The sequence below is a fragment of the Myxine glutinosa genome, chromosome 11, assembly GCF_964187855.1.
Source record: "Myxine glutinosa chromosome 11, kmMyxGlut1.1, whole genome shotgun sequence".
NCBI lineage: Eukaryota > Metazoa > Chordata > Myxini > Myxiniformes > Myxinidae > Myxine > Myxine glutinosa.
Window position 1 is genome coordinate 17,647,944 of NC_136271.1, and position 25,117 is coordinate 17,673,060.

The window sequence follows — 25,117 nt, forward strand, 5'->3', positions numbered from 1 at the left end:
GGACACAAACAGCAAGCATGGAGAACTAATGTAATGCGTTAAATAATGTGGTGTAAAAAACATCAATGGCAGTAAACTTCCAGAATTTTTTTTTGCTACGATCTTTAATTTTTTATTTTTTTTTCAATTTAATTACATACCGCAGTTGAAAAGTGTAAAACTTTTTAGCACTTTCAAAACACTTCCATTTGGAAGTACTTGGACAAAACATTGTTTTAGAGAATAGGGAGAAGGGTGGACCTTTGTCCTTGTTTCTCAAGACAGCGTGAGGTAATGTGTTCTATGAACTCTCCAGTTACCTCCACCACTGAAGGAGGACTGAGTTTCTGTTTTCTCCTCTGTCTGTCTGTTTGTTGGTCTATCTGAGAGCACAATATCTCAAAAAATTGTTGACGGATTCGGGCGAAATTTGGTGGACAGGTTGGGTGTGGGACAAGGACGAATCGATTTGATTTTGGTGAAGATCTGAATATGGATTCGGATACGATAATTATTTAATTTTTAAGTGATTCTTCACCATTGAGTGATAGGGCGAAAAGCGATATATATATATATATATATATATATATATATATATATATATATATATATATATATATAACATGATATTTTAAAATTTTATGGATGACATGACTAAACTAGGTGGATGAGTTGGATAGGCGACAAGAACAAGCCGATTAGATTTTGGTTCAGGTCCGAATCCAGAACCGGCCTATCAGTGGGATACAAAACATAAACTGTTCAGCCTGGCGGAGGTATGCGCTCTACCGAGTGCCGTTCGAGTTGTGTATACATCTATAGTATAAAACAGGTGTCATTCCGTCTATCTGTCCATCCCCAAACTACTCCCTCTGTTTTAGGGTTAGCCATGCCAAACCTTCTGTACAACGTTTTTGGGTCCCAGGTATTGTGTTGAAAGGTAGATGGGAGGTTTCATAAATTCTTCAATACAATTATGATTTTGAGTTTCCATCTGTACAAAACTGCTCCGATCTGGAAGTGAACACAATAATGGATATTCGTTGGTTTGATAATATCTTAATACAATTATGATTTAGACTTTTGATCCATACAAATTGTTTCTTATCTGCCCTTTCTCGCTGGCCTATTCAGCTGTATTGCTTATCATGTGAGAACGGAGTCGATTCGGCTGTAATGCTTATCATATGAGAACGGAGTCTATATTCGTTGACATCATGAGTATTTGTAACATTGGATTTTGTTATATTAATGCTATCTTACTATAATTCACCAAATGTCCGTCCGTCTGTCTGTCTGTCTGTCGGTCCGTCTATCCGTTTCTTCGAAGGCACCGCAAAAACTGCTGAACCGGTCGCAACGATATTTTGGGTGGGTAATCCTGGGATCCCCTGGAGTAAATTAGGCCATATTGTTTTTCCAATTTCAGCTTTGGCCTCCAGCATTTTCAGGTTTGGACTCCCACATAACGTTATTTTCCCAGGTACGGCACAAACGGCTGCACCGATCGCTGCACCAATCGGACTCGGTGACCTTAAACAAAGACCTTTTATAAGGACATGGGTTGAATCCCTGCTTGAGAGAATGCCAACCCCCTCCCGCCATCATGGCCGTCTCTCCAACTCACAATCCCACAAGATATGCGGAAAGGACGACCCAAAACCAATTCTCTTCTTTTTGATTCATATATAAACATCATTAAAAGTAAATAATGACCTCGGCCAAAGTTCAAACGATGTGAGTTTAATCTCTAAATGAGGGAATTCCACATAGCTATCTGGGCAGTGTATAAGCTAACAGATCGCTGTCTCCATCAATATTGCCGAGGCCATAACACCTCTAGGCTCAAAATCCTTTTAACTGTTGACTTGGTATTTTTTACAATGAAGGAAACATTAACAATGTTGTTAAAAGTTTATTTTGTGATTAATTTGTGATTGGAGTTATGCTGTTTGGAATGAAAAAAGAGATATCAAGTTCAATTATTAAATGACGATATGCCGTAATGGTTTCTACTTTCTAAATGTGAACTTCGCAGATCGCCACATGCAGATTCGCCATGGACCCATGATCGATGTTTCTATACGTGAACGTACCCGTTTGTTTGCGAACGGGTACGTTTTTCATGGAAGTCCTTCACGAACTTGCTGTCCATGTCTGACATGCGACTGAAGATGCTAGATGAATGTGGAATTTATTTGTTTCATGCTTTAGCATTCGCCGTATCTGCATTGCCTGTTTGCTTCTGGCCTCCCACCCGTGCTGAGCACGGGTATCTCACTAGTAGTATTAATTTGTGATTGGAATGATGCTGTTTGTCATGAAAATATCGAGATTGTGTTTAAAACAGAATGAGGAAATGAATGATGTGAGGTTTTTAAACTTTAACATTTGTGGATTCGCCATTTGCAGTTTCACCATTGACTTGGTAGAAAAACATTCAGTGGCAGAAAGTGTTTTGCCCAAGTCCTTCCCAAACCGGCTGTCCATGCCTGCCTTTCGACTGAAGGTGGCACAGTAATATAGAATTTATTGGTTCATGGTTTAGCATTTGCCATTTCTGCATTGTCTGATCTTTGCCTCCTGCCTGTGCATAGCAAGTATTCACTTGTGATTGGCATGATGTTGTTTGGAATTAAAATATAGAGAGATTGGGTTTAAAGCAGAATGAGGAAATGATGTGAGGGTTTCCAACCGTGACATTTATGGATTCTGCATTTGCAGTTTCGTCAATCCCAGAGGCATTCCCAGAGCTCGGGCAGTGTTGGAAAGAGTTCAACATAGCACACTGCATCAGCGCCATCAAGGGGTCGCTGGACGAGGTAGACAGCCTCCACCAGAAATTCCAGCTGGCAAGACCTGTGACCATTGGCAGGGAAAATGTTTACAGGATTTCCAGACAACACAGTGGAGAGAAATGAAATTGACGGGTTGGCATGCCAACTGGGAGGGGAAAGCTTGGACAACATGGAGTCTGAGGAGTTGGAGGATCTTATCGCCTCACATGCTGATGAGGTCACCGAGGAGGAGTTGGACGGCATTACCAAGGTTTCTGAAGAGGAAGCGAGCAATGATGAGGAGGAAGAGTTGCCAAGGTCCAACCCCACAGTCAAGTTCCTGGGTGAAGTGCTGCAGGACATGCGGGCAATTGTCGACAGGGTGCAAGAAGCCGACCTTGTCATGGAGCGTTACATTAGGTTTAAGAGGGGGTTGGATGACGTGATGCTTCGATACAAAAATATTTGCACAGAAACCTGCGGCAAAAAAAAAAAAATATATATATATTTGAAAACAAGTCCCAATAATGTCTCACCCATAATTGGAGAGAATAACCAGTCAGCTCTAATCTAATGAATTGCCCCAGGTGGTCAGGATTAGAAATGAATTGACTCCTTCCATCCTCCTCTTGCCGAAGAAAGCTGCATGAAGCAACCATGAAAAGCCACACAAGGTAAGTCATTTGCTACCTCATAGTCTACCTGGGTTCTTCTACAGCTGCAAAACATTCACAGAAGTTGGTTCCACAGGTGGGTAAAAAGAGGAACAAATGCGTGGAGGTGAGCAGTGATCATAAATTTATGTAGTTTCACCAGAAGTGGGTTGATGGTGGACAATGTGTGCCCTGCAGAAATCTAGGGGAAGGTGGGAGGGGGGGGGGGGGAGGTAGAGGGGGCGGGACAAATCACGGAAAGAGCAGAGGGTGCACGACCACAAAGGAAGCAGTAGAAGACAGAGAAACCACCAACCTGTCTGTGATGGTGAAGTGATAGGCCCATCGACTTAGGAGATTCCAATAATCTTGAAGGCCTTGGTTTCCATGGCGTCATGCTGAGTAAGGTGTGAGGCGGGGGAGCTAGCCCATAGCGTAGAGCAGTACTCCATCAAGCTGAGTTAGAAGGCCGTGTAGTGTAGGTGAATAGAAGTTCAGGTGTGTCAAGGAAGGACTTTGTACGACGGAGGATGTGCAGTCGACGGCTGGCTTTGGAGGCCAACTTTGAAATGTGGTTAGCCCAAGAAAGATCATGGCTGATAGTGAGACGCAGGAGGTTGAATGACTGAACTTCCTCAAGAGGATTGTTAAGAAAGTAGATGTGTTGCTTTCGGAGAGAGAGACGGTGAGAGTTTGAGATTTTTCAGGATTGAAAGCCATTTTCAAAATGTTACACAACAACAACAAACGTTTTGCGACCATTTTCCCCTTTTCACCATTCACTTCTACTCATTGTTTACATTGTATGTATGTTCAACTTATTCCAAGATTCCATGGAAGTCCCTTCCACACCACTCTCTCGTCTCACTTGCTGCGCCAAATAACCAACTCGGCACTAATACCTGCAAAGGCATTTGAAGTCTTTTTGGCCATTTATTTTGGAACATGGCAACGATGCAAGCAAAACAGGCTCCTTGAATTGGCTGAGAACGAGAAGTCATTCATTTTTACACGTGACGTCGGATTGTGCACGTGAAGTATTACAGGCCCCATGTGTGCCCAAAGGTTTGCGGAAGACTGGTGAGCTCTTTCACACTGAACTTGGCACACGAGTTCGTTTGTATCGTGCGTATCGTGCGTATAATGGTACAAAATGATATGAGATATGTTATAGAATTCTTCTACCCCCGTTAATTCACCCCAGATCCACTTTTTTTATTTGGAAATCCCGACCTCTTTCTTGCCTAGAAGTTCCAGCAGTGTCCATGTGTTTTATACCTCTCCCACCCCCCCCCCCCCACCCCCGCCTTCCCATGCCTCCTCCCCCCCCAAGCCCTCTCCCTCCCACAGAACTCCCGATGTCCCTGTTCTCTGCTGTTGTACTTGTGTGCTTCCCTCTCTCTCCCCATCTTGTCTCCCGCTCCCTTTATTGTATGTTTTGTGTGTCCGTTTGACCGTTTTTGTGTCTCTTACACGAGCCTCGATCTGGTATACAAAAAAAATAAAAATGTGAATCATTGTCAGCTAATTTCCTCATGTTCGTTTTAGCCCTGCTCCTTCTCTTTGTTTTTAAAACATCAAAGACATCTTTATACAAGAACTTTTGGATTAGTAGGGTCAATATACGAAAAAAACTCACCTAACCCCCAAAAAATTGATACAAAAGGTTTTTCAATGGATTCTGGTACCATTGGGCATGCTAAATAACATACTAAAAATCTAGTAACATCTGACTTCCGGAAAGGGGTCATTTTCAAGATGGCGTCCAAGATAGCCACCGGAGCTTAAAATGGCCATATCTCAATTATTATTCAACCTAGAAAGGTGGTTTTGGTGTCTAACCCTAGGTTTTAGGGCCCAAGGAATCCAATTGAATCAATAAAATTACCATCAGTTAATTATTTATTGACAAGTCCAAGATGGCATCCCAAGGTGACATCCTGATCCACTAAAATGGCTCTGTCGAATAGTAGTCAACCCAGAGAGATATTTTCAGTGTGTATACCTAGGTTTAAGGCACCCAGGAAATCATCAAAATTACTTAAATAAGCACAAAGTAATCAGGTAATCCAGTAAGCCAGGTTTACCAGCCCATTAGGCATTTGTTGTCTTATACAGTTAATCGCTATTCATCGTCATCCTCCGACTCCTCTGGAAGAAACTTGTTATGTGGATTGTCACATTCTTCAAGTTGGCACGGTCCACAGGCAGTAGTAGTACATGGTAGTCCATATCGTCTACAAGAGCAGCGGAGTGTCTTGCAGGCAGTGGAGCAGTTACAATGAATGACCTTCAAGAGACTGTCTGGAGCAGCGTTCATTCTTGACAGATTCAGATTGTCAGACAGACAGACTCAGATTGACTCAGATTGTCAGATTGACAGATTCAGATTCATTCTTGTCAGATTTTTCAGTCCCCACCCTCCCCAATATAAAATAGTCTGTCCCTTGCCATAACCTCTCAAGCTTTGTACAAACCTTTGTCTGTAATGATCACTGAATACTGTGGACTGGAGTCACAGGTGGCAGTGGTGTAGACACATTACACTCTTATCTCCAATCTGAAACACACACTTGGTTCATTAGCTGGTGAGTCGGAGGATGACGATGAATAGCGACTAACTGTATAAGACAACAAATGCCTAATGGGCTGGTAAACCTGGCTTACTGGATTACCTGATTACTTTGTGCTTATTTAAGTAATTTTGATGATTTCCTGGGTGCCTTAAACCTAGGTATACGCACTGAAAAAATCTCTCTAGGTTGACTACTATTCGACAGAGCCATTTTAGTGGATCAGGATGTCACCTTGGGATGCCATCTTGGACTTGTCAATAAATAATTAACTGATGGTAATTTCATTGATTCAATTGGATTCCTTGGGCCCTAAAACCTCGGGTTAGACACCAAAACCACCTTTCTAGGTTGAATAATAATTGAGATATGGCCATTTTAATCTCCCGGCGGCCATCTTGGACGCCATCTTGAAAATGACCCATTTCCGGAAGTCAGATGTTACTAGATTTTTAGTATGTTATTTAGCATGCCCATTGGTACCAGAATCCATTGAAAAACCTCTTGTATCAATTTTTTGGGGTTCAACCATATATTGACCCCTCTAGATGGATAGTTGCCATTATGCCTTTTTTCAAACCTTTTTTTTTTTAAACAAAACTGAAGGACAGCTTTCTTCTTTTTTTTGTTAATTCTTTCCAAGCTAAATTTCATTCTTACTACATCTATCTGGAATTAATTATTTTACTTTATTTTTTATTATCTCTGTTCAGTGCTTTGTGATTGTTTGTCCATGAACGGCACAAAATAAAAATAATCTTCTTATGTTATAAAAGGCTTATTATGTTTGTCTTATTTACTTATTTACTAAAGGATTATTTACTTTTAACATTGTTCTTAATGAACGAGAACATGAATACTGTTAATAATAGGAAGGACAGAGTTGGGAGAGGGAGTTTGAGGATTTGGGGTTGGGAGCGGGGGTTGCGGACTTTGGGTTTGGGGGTTTGGAGTTGAGGACTTGAAGAAAAAAGAGGGAGGGGAGGACATAGAATTGCGGTGGGGGTGGGGGGAGCCAGAGAGGGGACAGAGAGTTGAGAGGGGGGAGGATGAGACCTTGGAGCGTGGGGGTGGTTGGAGGACTTGGGGTTGGGAGTGGGGTGGGAGTTGAGGACTTCAAGTCACATTTTACATTACATGGAAAGTCCCTGCAATCTATTTTATTTGACTTCCATACTTGTCTTACGAGGAAGTTCTTAATTAACAATCACAAACCACACACTTTAGTAAAAAAACAAATTCCTTTGATTAAGATCGACCTTCCTTACTGAAATGTACAAGAAGAATCATGTAGGATTCCTCTAGAATTCTCTAAATTCTGTAAGACATCACTAGGATTCCTGTTGGACATTTTGTTAAGAGTTTCTTCAACATGACAGATCTACCTGGAATGCATTTGTATTAATGAAGAAATATTTTAATATTCGAAAAATGTAGATTTAGTAAATTTAACATCAATTACTAGGAAGGTTGGTGAGACTCCAGTTATGGATCGTTATGGATCCGGCAGGATGATGTTGAGGTGGTGAGTGCACTTACCCTTAAACTGTCAAGTCTGGGTTTGATTCCCTACCTGACTATAAACTCTGAAATCACCAAGTGCTGTGTCTCTCAGATGGAAGTTGCTGAGCTTTTCCCGTCCACTGGTATTAGTTGGTGGATGTTAAAGATCCTACGGTATATTTTGTAAAGATTAGGCGAGTTATCGCCGGCACCCTGAACAATTTACAGATTTCTGCAACCTTTAATTGAATGTCAGGCCTGCCCAGCCAGTTCACATGGGACGTGGGCCAAGCGTACAAGCTCTCCAAGATGCTGACCTCAACTTCATTACCTCCGCCACCGAAGGTCGATGCAGGTTATGTGTTCACCCCTGTCTGTCTGTCTGTCTGTTTGTCTGTCTGTTTGTCTGTCTGTCTATCTGTCTGTCTGTTTGTCTGTCTGTCTGTCTGTTTGTATGTCAATCGCATACAGGTCACAATTTTAAACAGATCTGATGAAACTTCACCAAATGGTAGAGTTAGTCATAAGGAAGAAGTCTGTTGATTTTGATGTCAAAAGGTTCATCAAATTTCTAAAATCCTCAATTTTCATTCGATTGACTTGAAATTTGAAGACTATTTGCATATCTGATCACTTAATTCCACCACCAATTATTTTGAGGTCATCATAGGCCAAAAGGTCAACATAGTCCAAAGGTCAACAACTCAGGTGAAGTTTCGAAAATCGTAAATTTTCATCCGATTGACTTGAAATTTGAAGAGGATTTGCATATCTGATCACTTAATTCAACCACCAATTATTTTGAGGTCATCATAGGCCAAAAGGTCAACATAGACCAAAGGTCAAATTTCTAAAATCGTCAATTTTCATCCGATTGACTTGAAATTTGAACAGTATTTGCATATCTGGTCAATTAATACACCATTAATTATTTTTGAGATCTAAATGTGAAAAGGTCAACGTTCTCCAAATTTCGAAAATCGTCAATTTTCATCGGATTGATTTGAAATTTGAAGATGATTTGCCGATTTGATCATTGAATTTAACCAACAATTATTTTTGAGGTTAACGGAGGCCAAAAAGTCAACATAGGCCAAAGATGAACAACTTATTTTAGGGATTTCACAAGTATTGTGCTGTGCACGACATATTTCTTGTTTGTTTGTTTTTCTGTCTGTCTGTGAAAAAGATATCTCAAAAGGTTGTGGACAGATTCGAACGAAATTTGTTGGAGAGGTTGGGTGTGTGAGAAAGATGAAATGATTAGATTTTGGTGAAGATCTGGATCCGGATCAGATTATTATTTTTGAAGTGATTCTAAAGGGCTAAAAACGATTTATAGCACGATATCTCAAAAAAGTTATGGATGGATTCGGACGGAACTTGGTGGACAGGTTGGGTATATGACAAGGAAGAATTGATTGAAATTTGGTGAAAATCCGAATCCGGATTCGGATACGGGAAAATTTTAATTTTTTAAGTGATTCTTCACCATTGAGATATATGGCCAAAATCGTTATATAGCATATTTCAAAAAATTGTGGATGAGTTGGTCAGGTGACGAGAACAAGCTGATTCGATTGTGGTTGGATTGTTGATCGAGATCCGTGGGATACAAAACGTACACTGGTGTAATGATTATGTCATAAGTGCCTCCATTATGAGATCTTAATTCAACAAATACAAAACTTCATTTGTACAAATGATGAGAAAAATAATAATGATGACGTCATAGGTCACGTGGTTCGACCGCCATATTGGTTTAAACACAAAAGCCTTAAAAACTACCAAAAGCACGTCTTGGCGAGGGTCTGCAATCTCTGGTTGCTCTTTCTTGTTTGAAATGTAATTTTGTCCTTGCATCAAACTCGCAAACTCTTGGTGTAGGTGTGATGCAACATTATAATATTTGAATGAAAAATAGACTGTGCCATACCCCTTAAAACACAGAACTCGTGAAAATTTCACACTCATTTATTCGAAGAACGTTCAATGAAGTCCAGCTAAATATAGTTAACACTAAAGTGAACATGGCGTCTTGTGGAGCAATCTTGCATTGTGCAAATTAAAAACTTTATGACTGAACAATTTCCCAAGGGGGGGGGGAACAAATTCGGTCTAGAATTTCCTTGAAATGGAAATTCAGTAAATAAGTAGTTTGAAAACATCAACCTGCTTTAAAAACATCAACCTGCTTTAAAAACATCAACCTGCTTTAAAAACATCAACCTGCTTTAAAAACATCAACCTGCTTTAAAAACTTCAACCTGCTTTAAAAACATCAACATAATTTTAAAACAACCTGCTTTAGAAACATCAACCTGATTTAAAACAACCTTCTTTAAAACATTAACATAATTTATAAACATTAATCTAATTTAAAAACAACCTGCTTTAAAAACAACCTGCTTTAAAAACAACCTGCTTTAAAAACAACCTGATTTAAAAACAACCTGCTTTAAAAACAACCTGATTTAAAAACAACCTGATTTAAAAACAACCTGATTTAAAAACAACCTGCGTTTAAAAATATCAACCTAATTTAAAAACATCAACCAAATTTAAAAACAACCTGCTTTAAAAATATCAACCTAATTTAAAAATATCAACCTAATTTAAAAACAACCTGCTTTTAAGACATTCATCTAATTTAAAAACAACCTGCTTTAAAAATATCAACCTAATTTAAAAATATCAACCTAATTTAAAAACAACCTGCTTTTAAGACATTCATCTAATTTAAAAACAACCTGCTTTAAAAATATCAACCTAATTTAAAAACTTCAACCTAATTTAAAAACATCAACCAAATTTAAAAACATCAACCAAATTTAAAAACAACCTGCTTTTAAGACATTCATCTAATTTAAAAACAACCTGCTTTAAAAACATCAACCAAATTTAAAAACATCAGCCAAATTTAAAAGCATCAACCAAATTTAAAAACATCAACCAAATTATAAAACATCAACCAAATTTAAAAACATCAACCAAATTTAAAAACAACCTGCTTTTAAGACATTCATCTAATTTAAAAACAACCTGCTTTAAAAACATCAACCAAATTTAAAAACATCAGCCAAATTTAAAAACATCAACCAAATTTAAAAACATCAGCCAAATTTAAAAACAACCTGCTTTTAAGACATTCATCTAATTTAAAAACAACCTGCTTTAAAAACATCAACCAAATTTAAAAACATCAGCCAAATTTAAAAGCATCAACCAAATTTAAAAACATCAACCAAATTATAAAACATCAACCAAATTTAAAAACATCAACCAAATTTAAAAACATCAACCAAATTATAAAACATCAACCAAATATAAAAACAACCTGCTTTAAAGACATTCATCTAATTTAAAAACAACCTGCTTTAAGATATCAACCTGCGTCAACAATAACCTGCTTTAAAAACATCAACCTGCTTTAAAAACGACAACCTGCAATATTGTTCATTCTAGTATATTTTAACAAATAATACAAATGCGAGTAATAAGAATTTGATTTTAATAAGAATATGATAAGCACATAACAGCTTTAATCGTAAAAAGTGTAGCAACTCTCAGGTGTTTACTATACTCCAGGTGCACATCAGTTCTGTCAGTGCAAATCAACATTGACCCACAATGCATCTCTTCTGCTCATCGTGTCATCTTCCACATGAAAACAGCAGCAGCCTTGGGTAAATTGGTTTAGGTTGGGATTGATTGCCATGAAAGTCAAAATAGTCTGCTTGTCAGAGCTCTACCGAGAACCTCTTCAAAAGTGGAGACCTCAAACCCAGAATGAAGAGATTTCATTCTCCATTTGCAAGTCACGCTTCCTCATGGCATTTGCTTCCCACGTCCTGATGGAACATAAACACTGACAATCGCAATCAGGATTGAGTAATGCTGCAGATTGGAAGACAGGATTTTTCACATGTCCAGGGTACGACCTTAAAATCCTATATCAATTTTATTTATTGGTTTATCAGACTTTTATTTATCAGTTTTATTTATCAGAGTTTCATTTATCAGAGTTTTATTTGTCAGAGGTTTATTTATCAGAGTTTTATTTATCAGAGTTTTATTTATCAGAGTTTTATTTGTCAGAGGTTTATTTATCAGAGTTTTATTTATCAGAGTTTTATTTATCAGAGTTTTATTTATCAGAGTTTTATTTATCAGAGTTTCATTTATCAGAGTTTTATTTATCAGAGTTTCATTCATCAGAGTTTTATTCATCAGAGTTTTATTTATCAGAGTTTTATTTATCAGAGTTTTATTTATCAGAGTTTTATTTATCAAAGTTTTATTCATCAGAGTTTTAGTTATCAGAGTTTTATTTATCAGAGTTTCATTTATCAGAGTTTTATTTATCAGTTTTATTTATCAGTTTTATTCATCAGAGTTTTATTTATCAGTTTCATTTATCAGAGTTTTATTCATCAGAGTTTTATTTATCAGTTTCATTTATCAGAGTTTTATTTATCAGAGTTTCATTCATCAGAGTTTTATTCATCAGAGTTTCATTTATCAGAGTTTTATTTATCAGTTTTATTTATCAGTTTTATTTATCAAAGTTTTATTTATCAGTTTCATTTATCAGAGTTTTATTTTATCAGAGTTTTATTTATCAGAGTTTTATTTATAAGAGTTTTATTTATCAGAGTTTTATTTATAACAGTTTTATTTATCAGAGTTTTATTTATCAGAGTTTTATTTATCAGAGTTTTATTTATCAGAGTTTTATTTATCAGAGTTTTATTTATCAGAGTTTTATTTACCAGAGTTTTATTTATCAGAGTTTTATTTATCAGAGTTTTATTTATCACAGTTTTATTTATCAGAGTTTTATTTATCAGAGTTTTATTTATCAGAGTTTTATTTATCAGAGTTTTATTTATCAGAGTTTTATTTATCACAGTTTTATTTATCAGAGTTTTATTTATCAGAGTTTTATTTATCAGAGGTTTATTTATCAGAGTTTTATTTATCAGAGTTTTATTTATCAGAGTTTTATTTATCAGAGTTTCATTTATCTGAGTTGTATTTATCAGAGTTTTATTTATAAGAGTTTTATTTTATCAGAGCTTTATTTATTAGAGTTTTATTTATCAGAGTTTTATTTATCAGAGTTTCATTTATCAGAGTTGTATTTACCAGAGTTTCATTTATCAGAGTTTTATTTATCAGAGTTTTATTTATCAGAGTTTTATTTATCACAGTTTTATTTATCAGAGTTTTATTTATCAGAGTTTTATTTATCAGAGTTTTATTTATCAGAGTTTTATTTATCAGAGGTTTATTTATCAGAGTTTTATTTATCAGAGTTTTATTTATCAGAATTTTATTTATCAGAGTTTTATTTATCAGAGTTTTATTTATCAGAATTTTATTTATCAGAGTTTTATTTATCAGAGTTTCATTTATCAGAGTTGTATTTATCAGAATTTTATTTATAAGAGTTTTATTTTATCAGAGCTTTATTTATCAGAGTTTTATTTATAAGAGTTTTATTTATCAGAGTTTTATTTATCAGAGTTTTATTTATTAGAGTTTTATTTATCAGAGTTTCATTTATCAGAGTTGTATTTACCAGAGTTTTATTTACCAGAGTTTTATTTATCAGAGTTTTATTTATCAGAGTTTTATTTATCAGAGTTTTATTTATCAGAGTTGTATTTACCAGAGTTTTATTTACCAGAGTTTTATTTACCAGAGTTTTATTTATCAGAGTTTTATTTATCAGAGTTTTATTTATCAGAGTTTTATTTATCAGAGTTTTATTTATCAGAGTTTTATTTATCAGAGTTTTATTTATCAGAGTTTTATTTATCAGAGTTTTATTTATCAGAGTTTTATTTATTAGAGTTTTATTTATCAGAGTTTCATTTATCAGAGTTTTATTTATCAGAGTTTTATTTATCAGAGTTTTATTTATCAGAGTTTCATTTACCGGAGTTTTATTTATCAGAGTTTTATTTATCAGAGTTTTATTTACCGGAGTTTTATTGATCAGAGTTTTATTTATCAGAGTTTTATTTATCAGAGTTTTATTTATCAGAGTTTTATTTATCAGAGTTTCATTTATCAGAGTTTTATTTATCAGAGTTTTATTTATCAGAGTTTCATTTATCAGAGTTTTATTTATCAGAGTTTTATTTATCAGAGTTTTATTTATCAGAGTTTAATTACCCCACGCTCGGAGCGGAAAGCGGGATTAATGTGATTGGTTAAGCAACTGTCTGTACGTCAGTCTATTTCTACGATCGAGGAACGACTTAATTCAATTTAATTTTACAGTTTGAACGCTGTAGAACATGAATCAGAACACGAACCTGCAGTTTAGCTGTATATTGGCTCTGAAGTTGCGAAATTGTACGGAATCACATCCCAAGCGCACATGCGCACAGAGGAGTAAGGTAATTGTTTATCTCTCTATCTGTCTGACAATCAAACAAAATTGAAAATCATTCCAAACAGGAAACTCACTGTTTTTAGGGTTATCATAAATGGACACAAACAATAGGTGTGAATAATTAATTTTAATGTGTTAAATATGGTGGTGTAAAAGACACCGCATTAACGGCACTCGATGCAATAGGCTTTTGTTTCCAAAAAGCCTTAAAATTTTCATTTATTTCAATTGAATTATATATTTGATCACTGTAGAACACAAATCGCCTTGTTGGCACTTTAAAAATCCTTCGGTTTGGTTGTACTTCGACATAATTTCATGTCGTATTGACCAATCAAATTTGCCACACGCTCTGAGGGCGGAGTCATATCGAGATTCAGCCAAATTGTTGGCACGTAGTGATGCAACCACACAGCAAACCTCGTTCTATTTTCTCACATTCCTCTGAGAAGAGATGGCAGAAAGTTCGAAACCATCGAAAGAAAGAACCCATCGTCTTCTTATGGTTGCCATCTTGCCTGTTTTTCAAAGTTCATGAACAAAGTTAACATATATCATGGTCGAAAACATAAAAAGAGTTTGGAAGACCCTTCCCATGTCTGGGTAGACTGCACTGGGTAGAATGTTCTATGAACTCTCTAGTTAATTTATTTATCAAAGTTCCATTTATCAGTGTCATTTATCAGAGTTTAATTTTATAATTTAGCAGAATAGAGTTTAATTTATGAGAGTTTATTTTTTAATTCCCAAGTGGTCTCTTCGAGTTCACAATAGGTGCTTTTCCTGCACTGTTAGGTGCAGAAAAAGACTTTCTTCCCTTAACTCTTAAGTCCTTATCCTCTATTGCATGAAGTTGTGTCACTTGGCAATGAAGGAAATGTGGAGGGAGAAGAAGGGAAACTTACCCACATTACACAATCAGGTGGTGGCAATGGCGTAGACAGCGGTGTACATCTTTTGGAATGTCTGACAGATGTATTTTGTTTCCATCAAGGCGAAGCATGAACAGTTTTGAGTATCCTAATGGTCCAATTCGTCTGCAAAAGCTGTTGAGGGTGACATCTTCCCAGAAAACCCAAGGGGGTGGGGGAGATTGAGAATAAAGCATTACTTTTGACAAAAGGCATCTTTAATTGCAATAAATAAATAATTAAAGTGATCTTTGGTAGCAAATTTCAGACTGGAATACAACGTGAAGACAAAACCTTTATGAGAGTAATTTGAAATGTTTAGAGAAGATTTGTGAGATGTGAAAGAAAAGTTTTTGGAAAGAAGAGAAACAGTGACTGTGAACAGAAAACCTTGAAAATCCATTCCATGAGAGGTAGAGGTGAATAAATCAGGCAAGGAATCAGTGGTTTAAAAAAAAAAAGTTGGGGGAAAAAGTTGAAAAAGAGAAAAAAAAGGAAAAACGTTATGGCAGAATTCCTTGTGTCTTTTCGATTCATGTTCCAAGTTCCTGTCTGACTTGATTTTAAAGTCCATCAGTAACTGTCTTATTACATCCCGCTTTGATTCATGCGTCTCGTCTCCGCATAGAAGTTTTCTGCTTTCTCTGCAGACTCGGCTGCACAACATATGGCTTGTGGATTTATCCGATATTATTGGCAGGAATTGCTAACATTCCCAGCAGGAACAAGATGCAATATTCTGTGCTTGCATTTCCCCTGACAAGGGCCTGGTGGAAACAAGACCGAAGGGAGTTCAAGCGTTTTACGGGAAGCTTTTGCTACTGTTTTCTGTCTGCTTGTCAAAGTTTCCACCAAGAGACTTTCAAAACTTTTCTGTTTATGACTGAATAAGAAAGTCACTGTGGAACATGGTGGTAAATGCATTGGTTGTTCCTTTTTGGTGGTCTCGCTAATGCAATTTTCTCTCTACCCAAGAACTCTGTCCACTTTGTCCGCAACCGTTCGGTCCTGCAGCGCCTTTGAGACCGAGCGTCTCGGAATCCAAAATATTTTCGAGCTTGGCTGTTGCTTTTGAACTCTGGCAATAACCTGCATCCATTGAGTAAGTGTTGCCTGCTAAATGTCCCAATTGACAAAAACGTTTATTTATTTAATTTTTTTTTTTAACCAGGTTTAGTTTTTTAAAAGTTCCATATTTTTACATGAATGGCCATGCATGTATTATACATCCAAGGAAGTGGCTCATTTGAATTTGAGAAAAAGCAAAGTAAAATAGAGTTTAAAGTGGGTATACGCTAGAGAAAAGCTGTATTTCCTGTCATCTTGGCCTATTGTCTAATAGACAAGTAAAAATTTGAGAATTTTCGAATAGTGTAGGCATTTTGTGTTAAAAGTGATTAAACAAGTTTTTTTGGATAATTCGACGGTGCTGAATTCAAAAATGCTGTTTAACCGGTTCAGTTTTGGAGTCTTAACCTTCAAATTGTAAAAAACAAAATGCCCGCCATTTTCAGCATATTTTTTGCCATAACCTGAATTTTAAGCAACAAAGAAGGCTCAAAATAGTGGCAATACCCATGTTTGTGATACTGAGGATTCCAAATTTACTGTTACCTAAGTTGTAACTAGTTTGGTTTCGCCGCCATGTTGAATTCCAAGATGGCCGCCATATTTTTGGTAATTTCTGGGTGTATTTTTTTATGTACATCACTTTCACCGGTCAAATGCGCTTTTAATTTCTTTAGAACAAAAAAAAAGATATTAAATCATTTCTAAAGTGCATTTTAAAAAGGGGCTAAAGTTCCAAAATGGCTGCCTTTTCGTAATTATACTTTATAAATACCGTATAGCTCAATATTGGCATTCTCAAATGTTTACCTGTCTATCTTAGTCTGTTCTGTTTCTGCATTCTAGTTGTCTGTTGTATGCACATGCACATCCTCCTGTGCATGTTAGCCCAGCTTTTCTGCAGCTGCAACGGCCATTTATACATCCTTTGGTACATCCGCATGTTACTATCTCGCGACACGCCTTAGGTATTGGAGATAGCGTCATCAACTTCGGCACCAAGTTCCCATCGATGTATGTCCATCCCATGTCTGTTACTTGGGGGAGTACTGGAGTAGCGATGGTTGCGCGCTTCCAAATAAAAGCCTGGTAATGTGCGCACCTTATGTGCGCATGGCAGCAATCTCACTGCATCTGATGTTGGTGGCAGAGTCTCCTGTGGACAACCCTTAGAGACGAGTATTACACGTGCCCTGTCGCATCTGTCCACATCATCGGGTACCTTGTAAAGACGGCATATGAACTTTTCTGCATCGTTGATTACTTCTTCAGTGATATCTTCTGTGCCTAGATCTGTCAACAATTGGCTGTGTGTTTGAAACACCTTCCAGGCTGTCTTTTTGCCGTGGCCAGCAAGCTGTGACACACTGTCACAACCAGTAATTGTATGGAATGGCAGCAACGCTTCCACTTGGCAAGGTGGCAGTTTGTGGATGGGAATGTATTTTGGCTTCTTAAGAGTTCCTGCCTTCATCCACAGCTGAGTGCATGGCATCTTATCAAAATGAGCAGCTAACAAGACCAGCACGTCAGTGTCACGCACTAAAACCACCACTGTTTCAGCATTTGTGTCGACGCAATGAAGAACAAGTCGTGTGTCCGCCTCCTCATGGTTGGCCTGTAGGGATGATGTGTCCATCTCTGGATCTGAAGATTTCACGTCTGTGATCTGTGCAAATCCTCCAGCCACTACAAGTGTTGTGGGTGCAATAGACACCGCATTTGTCATGAGCTGCTGAGAAAGAAACTCTGCTAGATTTGCCTTATTCTCTCCAAGTGAGAGAAAGTTGGTCCATTTGTCTGGTAGAGGAACGTTTTGGTTTTCTATTACCCGACGTATTGGTCGAGAGGCCCGGGTACGTTTCATTCTGGTTCCAGTCTTGATGGAATCCTGCTGGTATCGGTCGAAAGTTACGTCAACTCTCTCAATTTTTTTCCCCATGGCAAACACTGAATTCACAAACGCATCTGCATATTCACCAAATGTGGTTATTCCGCTGGGCTTTCCAAGAGCCATCACCAGTGCTTGACCATCAATTACTAAGTAAGTACTTCCAGTTAATGTCACTTGTTCTGGGGTTGAGACATCTTGAATCAACTCATTTGCCAGTCGAGATTTACCGCTACTGCCTGTATGTAGACTCCCATTCATGGCAGCAAGTGAAATTGGCACAGGCATAAGCTCATGCTGCAGAATCAGGTCCAGGTTTATCACACGCCCTGCTTTGGAAGCTGTCACAAGTCGCTGTAGAATGTTTCTATCTGCCTTGATGGTCGTTTCTTTGCCTTTGCTTTCTTTGCAGTCTACAGCATACAGAGACGAGAAAGTCTGCGCTTTGTTCCTATGTAAAGCGGCATTGAAATTGATATGACATGTGCCGTCAGAAGGCTGAAGAAGGCGCTGATCAACAAACTCATCCAGCTGCACCTGTCCAAGTTTTTCTGCATTAAGCAAAGAATGTTAAATGCTCTCCGATGCTAAATCTTTGGTAGCAATATTCTGCAGTACAGAAGATGACATTCCTATGAATGTTCTGGGGTTGAGTTTCCAAATTTGTGGCTATGAATCACGCGATCGAATGGCCTCCACGGTTACCGGACCTGACCCCATGTGACCTTTTCCTCTGGGGTCACATGAAGGCGAAGGTGTATGTAACTCAACCACAAGACCACAATTCCTTCATTGTCTCATTTTACTCGCTTTTCAAAATAGCCCAAAGCACACTTTGCAAAAGACTCCAGGCGTACTATATTTCAATTTGTTTCTTTGTATTTAAATCCAACATTGTGGCCATCTTGATGATCAATATGGCGGCCATCTTGGAATTCAACATGGCGGCGAAACCAAACTAGTTACAACTTAGGTAACAGTAAATTTGGAATCCTCAGTATCACAAACATGGGTATTGCCACTATTTTGAGCCTTCTATTAAAAAAAACACCGTTTAGAGGCCATTTTTCCCCGCAAAGCGGGGGTTGGCCTTTTCGGGGACCGTGGTAGTTGTTGTTTTTTGGTCCCCTTTTAGAAGCAATGTTTTTACGGCCGGATGCCCTTCCTGACACCAACCCTTTTTGCCGCCTTCAACGACAAACAGGGAATTACCAGTGAACTGGTACTCAATGTTGAGCCTTCTATGTTGCTTAAAATCAAGTTATGGCAAAAAATATGCTGAAAATGGCGGGCATTTTGTTTTTTACAATTTGAAGGTTAAGACTCCAAAATTGAACCGGTTAAACAGCATTTTTGAATTCAGCACCCTCGAATTATCCTAAAAAACTTGTTTAACCACTTTTAACACGAAATGCTTCCAACATTTTATATAAGCACAAATTCTCAAATTTTTACTTGTATATAATGGAAGTTCATTTTTTGAGATTACAGATTTCCATTCAATGAAGATGAACTGTACCGTAACTCTGAGTACTCAGTTAAGACACAGGAGGAAACACAACATGTCTGTCTTGCATCCAGATCCACATTCAATTCCCTATTCCCCTGTCCTACTGCCAATCTCGTTTACAATTTTCACACAAAGAACAATAATGTCTCACCCAGCTGCTTGTGAGTATGTTATGATGTGTACCCATCCCTCTGATCCATCTCCCATATGTCTATTAAAATTTCAAAAGGCTTGCCTTGAATTGGCTCCATGACAAAAATGGACAAATTCATTGCGAATCACAATGCTAGCCAAGAAAGAAGAGAGGGGAGAGGTTAACCCTGAGAGGTATGCAGGAGTCAACCTAGCCCGAGCCTATCATGTATTCTGGTAAATAGTTGTGGACATAGTTGTGGGCATTGACTCGACGTGGCTAGATTGGTCACAATTCTGACTCGCTGATTTGGTGTCCTGTTTGTGTTCTTCTCCTACGAACTGGATGTCCATTCTTATTTTATTTCCTTCCATAAAGTCATTGCTCTACCTGGAGAATCAAAGACCCTAGTTCCGCATGTGCGCCATCAGCAGTATTTGACCTCAGTGCCAGGCCCACCCAAGACTGGGCCACTGATATGGACGGTGTTCCTACATTGACCATCGTCCATCAACTCTATAGCATGGGGGATAGGTGCGTGGGAATGAGGTCATGAATTACCTTTGAGTGAAGTGACAACATCAACACATTTGGTACTTCATTGTTGGTACTAACACAGGCCATTGGACATGAACTATAGACTTTAACACTGAATCAGGCTTCCTGGGAGATCTTCAGAAACTCCTGCAGAAGGATGTCATTTGCAAACAAAAGCTCAAGTTTTGTGAGGCCTTTGGAAACATGGTGCCAGACGTTCATTTATTGTGGGAATCCTCGTGTTTTGATTTTGTGTTTTCTTAAAGGGAAAAAACCAGAAAAAAAAAAAGTTTTTGGGAAAAACATATGATGTGGGTGATGGAGGAGAGGAAAACATGTACTGATGATGTGGGTAATGGAGGAGTGGAAAACATGTACTGATGATGTGGGTGATGGAGGAGAGGAAAACATGTACTGATGATGTGGGTAACGGAGGAGAGGAAAACATGTACTGATGATGTGGGTGATGGAGGAGAGGAAAACATGTACTGATGATGTGGGTAATGGAGGAGAGGAAAACATGTACTGATGATGTGGGTGATGGAGGAGAGGAAAACATGTACTGATGATGTGGGTGATGGAGGAGAGGAAAACATGTACTGATGATGTGGATAATGGAGGAGAAGAAAACATGAACTGATGATGTGGGTGATGGAGGAGAGGAAAACATGTACTGATGATGTGGGTGATGGAGGAGAGGAAAACATGTACTGATGATGTGGGTGATGGAGGAGAGGAAAACATGTACTGATGATGTGGATAATGGAGGAGAAGAAAACATGTACTGATGATGTGGGTGATGGAGGAGAGGAAAACATGTACTGATGATGTGGATAATGGAGGAGAAGAAAACATGTACTGATGATGTGGATAATGGAGGAGAAGAAAACATGTACTGATGATGTGGATAATGGAGGAGTGGAAACCATGTACTGATGATGTGGGTGATGGAGGAGAGGAAAACATGTACTGATGATGTGGATAATGGAGGAGTGGAAAACATGTACTGATGATGTGGGTGATGGAGGAGTGGAAAACATGTACTGATGATGTGGGTGATGGAGGAGAGGAAAACATGTACTGATGATGTGGATAATGGAGGAGTGGAAAACATGTACTGATGATGTGGGTAATGGAGAAGAGGAAAACATGTACTGATGATGTGGATAATGGAGGAGTGGAAAACATGTACTGATGATGTGGATAATGGAGGAGTGGAAAACATGTACTGATGATGTGGGTAATGGAGAAGAGGAAAACATGTACTGATGATGTGGATAATGGAGGAGTGGAAAACATGTACTGATGATGTGGGTAATGGAGAAGAGGAAAACATGTACTGATGATGTGGATAATGGAGGAGTGGAAAACATGTACTGATGATGTGGGTAATGGAGGAGAGGAAAACATGTACTGATGATGTGGGTAATGGAGGAGAGGAAAACATGTACTGATGATGTGGGTGATGGAGGAGAGGAAAACATGTACTGATGATGTGGATAATGGAGGAGAAGAAAACATGTACTGATGATGTGGGTGATGGAGGAGAGGAAAACATGTACTGATGATGTGGATAATGGAGGAGAAGAAAACATGTACTGATGATGTGGGTGATGGAGGAGAGGAAAACATGTACTGATGATGTGGGTGATGGAGGAGAGGAAAACATGTACTGATGATGTGGATAATGGAGGAGAAGAAAACATGTACTGATGATGTGGATAATGGAGGAGTGGAAACCATGTACTGATGATGTGGGTGATGGAGGAGAGGAAAACATGTACTGATGATGTGGATAATGGAGGAGTGGAAAACATGTACTGATGATGTGGGTGATGGAGGAGTGGAAAACATGTACTGATGATGTGGGTGATGGAGGAGAGGAAAACATGTACTGATGATGTGGATAATGGAGGAGTGGAAAACATGAACTGATGATGTGGGTAATGGAGAAGAGGAAAACATGTACTGATGATGTGGATAATGGAGGAGTGGAAAACATGTACTGATGATGTGGATAATGGAGGAGTGGAAAACATGTACTGATGATGTGGGTAATGGAGAAGAGGAAAACATGTACTGATGATGTGGATAATGGAGGAGTGGAAAACATGTACTGATGATGTGGGTAATGGAGAAGAGGAAAACATGTACTGATGATGTGGATAATGGAGGAGTGGAAAACATGTACTGATGATGTGGGTAATGGAGGAGAGGAAAACATGTACTGATGATGTGGGTAATGGAGGAGAGGAAAACATGTACTGATGATGTGGGTGATGGAGGAGAGGAAAACATGTACTGATGATGTGGGTAATGGAGGAGAGGAAAACATGTACTGATGATGTGGATAATGGAGGAGAAGAAAACATGTACTGATGATGTGGATAATGGAGGAGTGGAAAACATGTACTGATGATGTGGGTAATGGAGAAGAGGAAAACATGTACTGATGATGTGGATAATGGAGGAGTGGAAAACATGTACTGATGATGTGGATAATAGAGGAGTGGAAAACATGTACTGATGATGTGGATAATGGAGGAGTGGAAAACATGTACTGATGATGTGAGTGATGGAGGAGTGGAAAACATGTACTGATGATGTGGATAATGGAGGAGTGGAAAACATGTACTGATGATGTGGATAATGGAGGAGTGGAAAACATGTACTGATGATGTGGATAATGGAGGAGTGGAAAACATGTACTGATGATGTGGATAATAGAGGAGTGGAAAACATGTACTGATGATGTGAGTGATGGAGGAGTGGAAAACATGTACTGATGATGTGGATAATGGAGGAGTGGAAAACATGTACTGATGATGTGGGTAATGGAGAAGAGGAAAACATGTACTGATGATGTGGATAATGGAGGAGTGGAAAACATGTACTGATGATGTGAGTGATGGAGGAGTGGAAAACTTGTACTGATGATGTGGATAATAGAGGAGTGGAAAACATGTACTGATGATGTGAGTGATGGAGGAGTGGAAAACATGTACTGATGATGTGAGTGATGGAGGAGTGGAAAACATGTACTGATGATGTGAGTGATGGAGGAGTGGAAAACATGTACTGATGATGTGGGTGATGGAGGAGTGGAAAACATGTACTGATGATGTGAGTGATGGAGGAGTGGAAAACATGTACTGATGATGTGGGTGATGGAGGAGAGGAAAACATGTACTGATGATGTGGGTGATGGAGGAGAGGAAAACATGTACTGATGATGTGGGTGATGGAGGAGTGGAAAACATGTACTGATGATGTGGGTGATGGAGGAGTGGAAACCATGTACTGATGATGTGGGTGATGGAGGAGAGGAAAACATGTACTGATGATGTGGGTGATGGAGGAGAGGAAAACATGTACTGATGATGTGGGTGATGGAGGAGAGGAAAACATGTACTGATGATGTGGGTGATGGAGGAGAGGAAAACATGAACTGATGATGTGGGTGATGGAGGAGAGGAAAACATGAACTGATGATGTGGGTGATGGAGGAGAGGAAAACATGTGCTGATGATGTGGGTAATGGAGGAGAGGAAAACATGTGCTGATGATGTGGGTAATGGAGGAGAGGAAAACATGTACTGATGATGTGGGTGATGGAGGAGAGGAAAACATGTACTGATGATGTGGGTGATGGAGGAGAGGAAAACATGTACTGATGATGTGGGTGATGGAGGAGTGGAAAACATGTACTGATGATGTGGGTGATGGAGGAGAGGAAAACATGTACTGATGATATGGGTGATGGAGGAGAGGAAAACATGTACTGATGATGTGGGTGATGGAGGAGTGGAAAACATGTACTGATGATGTGGGTGATGGAGGAGTGGAAACCATGTACTGATGATGTGGGTGATGGAGGAGAGGAAAACATGTACTGATGATGTGGGTGATGGAGGAGAGGAAAACATGTACTGATGATGTGGGTAATGGAGGAGTGGAAACCATGTACTGATGATGTGGGTGATGGAGGAGAGGAAAACATGTACTGATGATATGGGTGATGGAGGAGAGGAAAACATGTACTGATGATGTGGGTGATGGAGGAGTGGAAAACATGTACTGATGATGTGGGTGATGGAGGAGTGGAAACCATGTACTGATGATGTGGGTGATGGAGGAGAGGAAAACATGTACTGATGATGTGGGTGATGGAGGAGAGGAAAACATGTACTGATGATGTGGGTGATGGAGGAGAGGAAAACATATACTGATGATGTGGGTGATGGAGGAGTGGAAAACATGTACTGATGATGTGGGTGATGGAGGAGTGGAAACCATGCACTGATGATGTGGGTGATGGAGGAGTGGAAAACATGCACTGATGATGTGGGTGATGGAGGAGAGGAAAACATGTACTGATGATGTGGGTGATGGAGGAGTGGAAAATATGTACTGATGATGTGAGTGATGGAGGAGTGGAAAACATGTACTGATGATGTGAGTGATGGAGGAGTGGAAAACATGTACTGATGATGTGGGTGATGGAGGAGTGGAAAACATGTACTGATGATGTGAGTGATGGAGGAGTGGAAAGCATGTACTGATGATGTGGGTGATGGAGGAGAGGAAAACATGTACTGATGATGTGGGTGATGGAGGAGAGGAAAACATGTACTGATGATGTGGGTGATGGAGGAGTGGAAAACATGTACTGATGATGTGGGTGATGGAGGAGAGGAAAACATGTACTGATGATGTGGGTGATGGAGGAGAGGAAAACATGTACTGATGATGTGGGTGATGGAGGAGAGGAAAACATGTACTGATGATGTGGGTGATGGAGGAGAGGAAAACATGTACTGATGATGTGGATAATGGAGGAGAAGAAAACATGTACTGATGATGTGGATAATGGAGGAGTGGAAAACATGTACTGATGATGTGGATAATGGAGGAGTGGAAAACATGTACTGATGATGTGAGTGATGGAGGAGTGGAAAACATGTACTGATGATGTGAGTGATGGAGGAGTGGAAACCATGTACTGATGATGTGAGTGATGGAGGAGTGGAAAACATGTACTGATGATGTGGGTGATGGAGGAGTGGAAAACATGTACTGATGATGTGAGTGATGGAGGAGTGGAAAACATGTACTGATGATGTGGGTGATGGAGGAGAGGAAAACATGTACTGATGATATGGGTGATGGAGGAGAG

General features: G+C 38.7%; 1 protein-coding gene across 1 annotated transcript in view; it reads right to left on the bottom strand.

The window, feature by feature from the left end:
- Positions 1-9,449: 9,449 nt before the first annotated feature.
- Positions 9,450-25,117, bottom strand: part of LOC144894237 (lumican-like) — a 47,727-nt gene continuing 32,059 nt past the window's right edge. Inside the window, exons 3-4 of the mRNA XM_078786443.1 lie at positions 14,797-14,953; positions 9,450-11,353 (exon numbers count right to left, since the gene is read on the bottom strand). Of these exons, the coding sequence (XP_078642569.1) occupies positions 14,802-14,953 (152 nt within the window). The 3' untranslated portion in view covers positions 9,450-11,353; positions 14,797-14,801. The remainder of the gene's footprint in view (positions 11,354-14,796; positions 14,954-25,117) is intronic.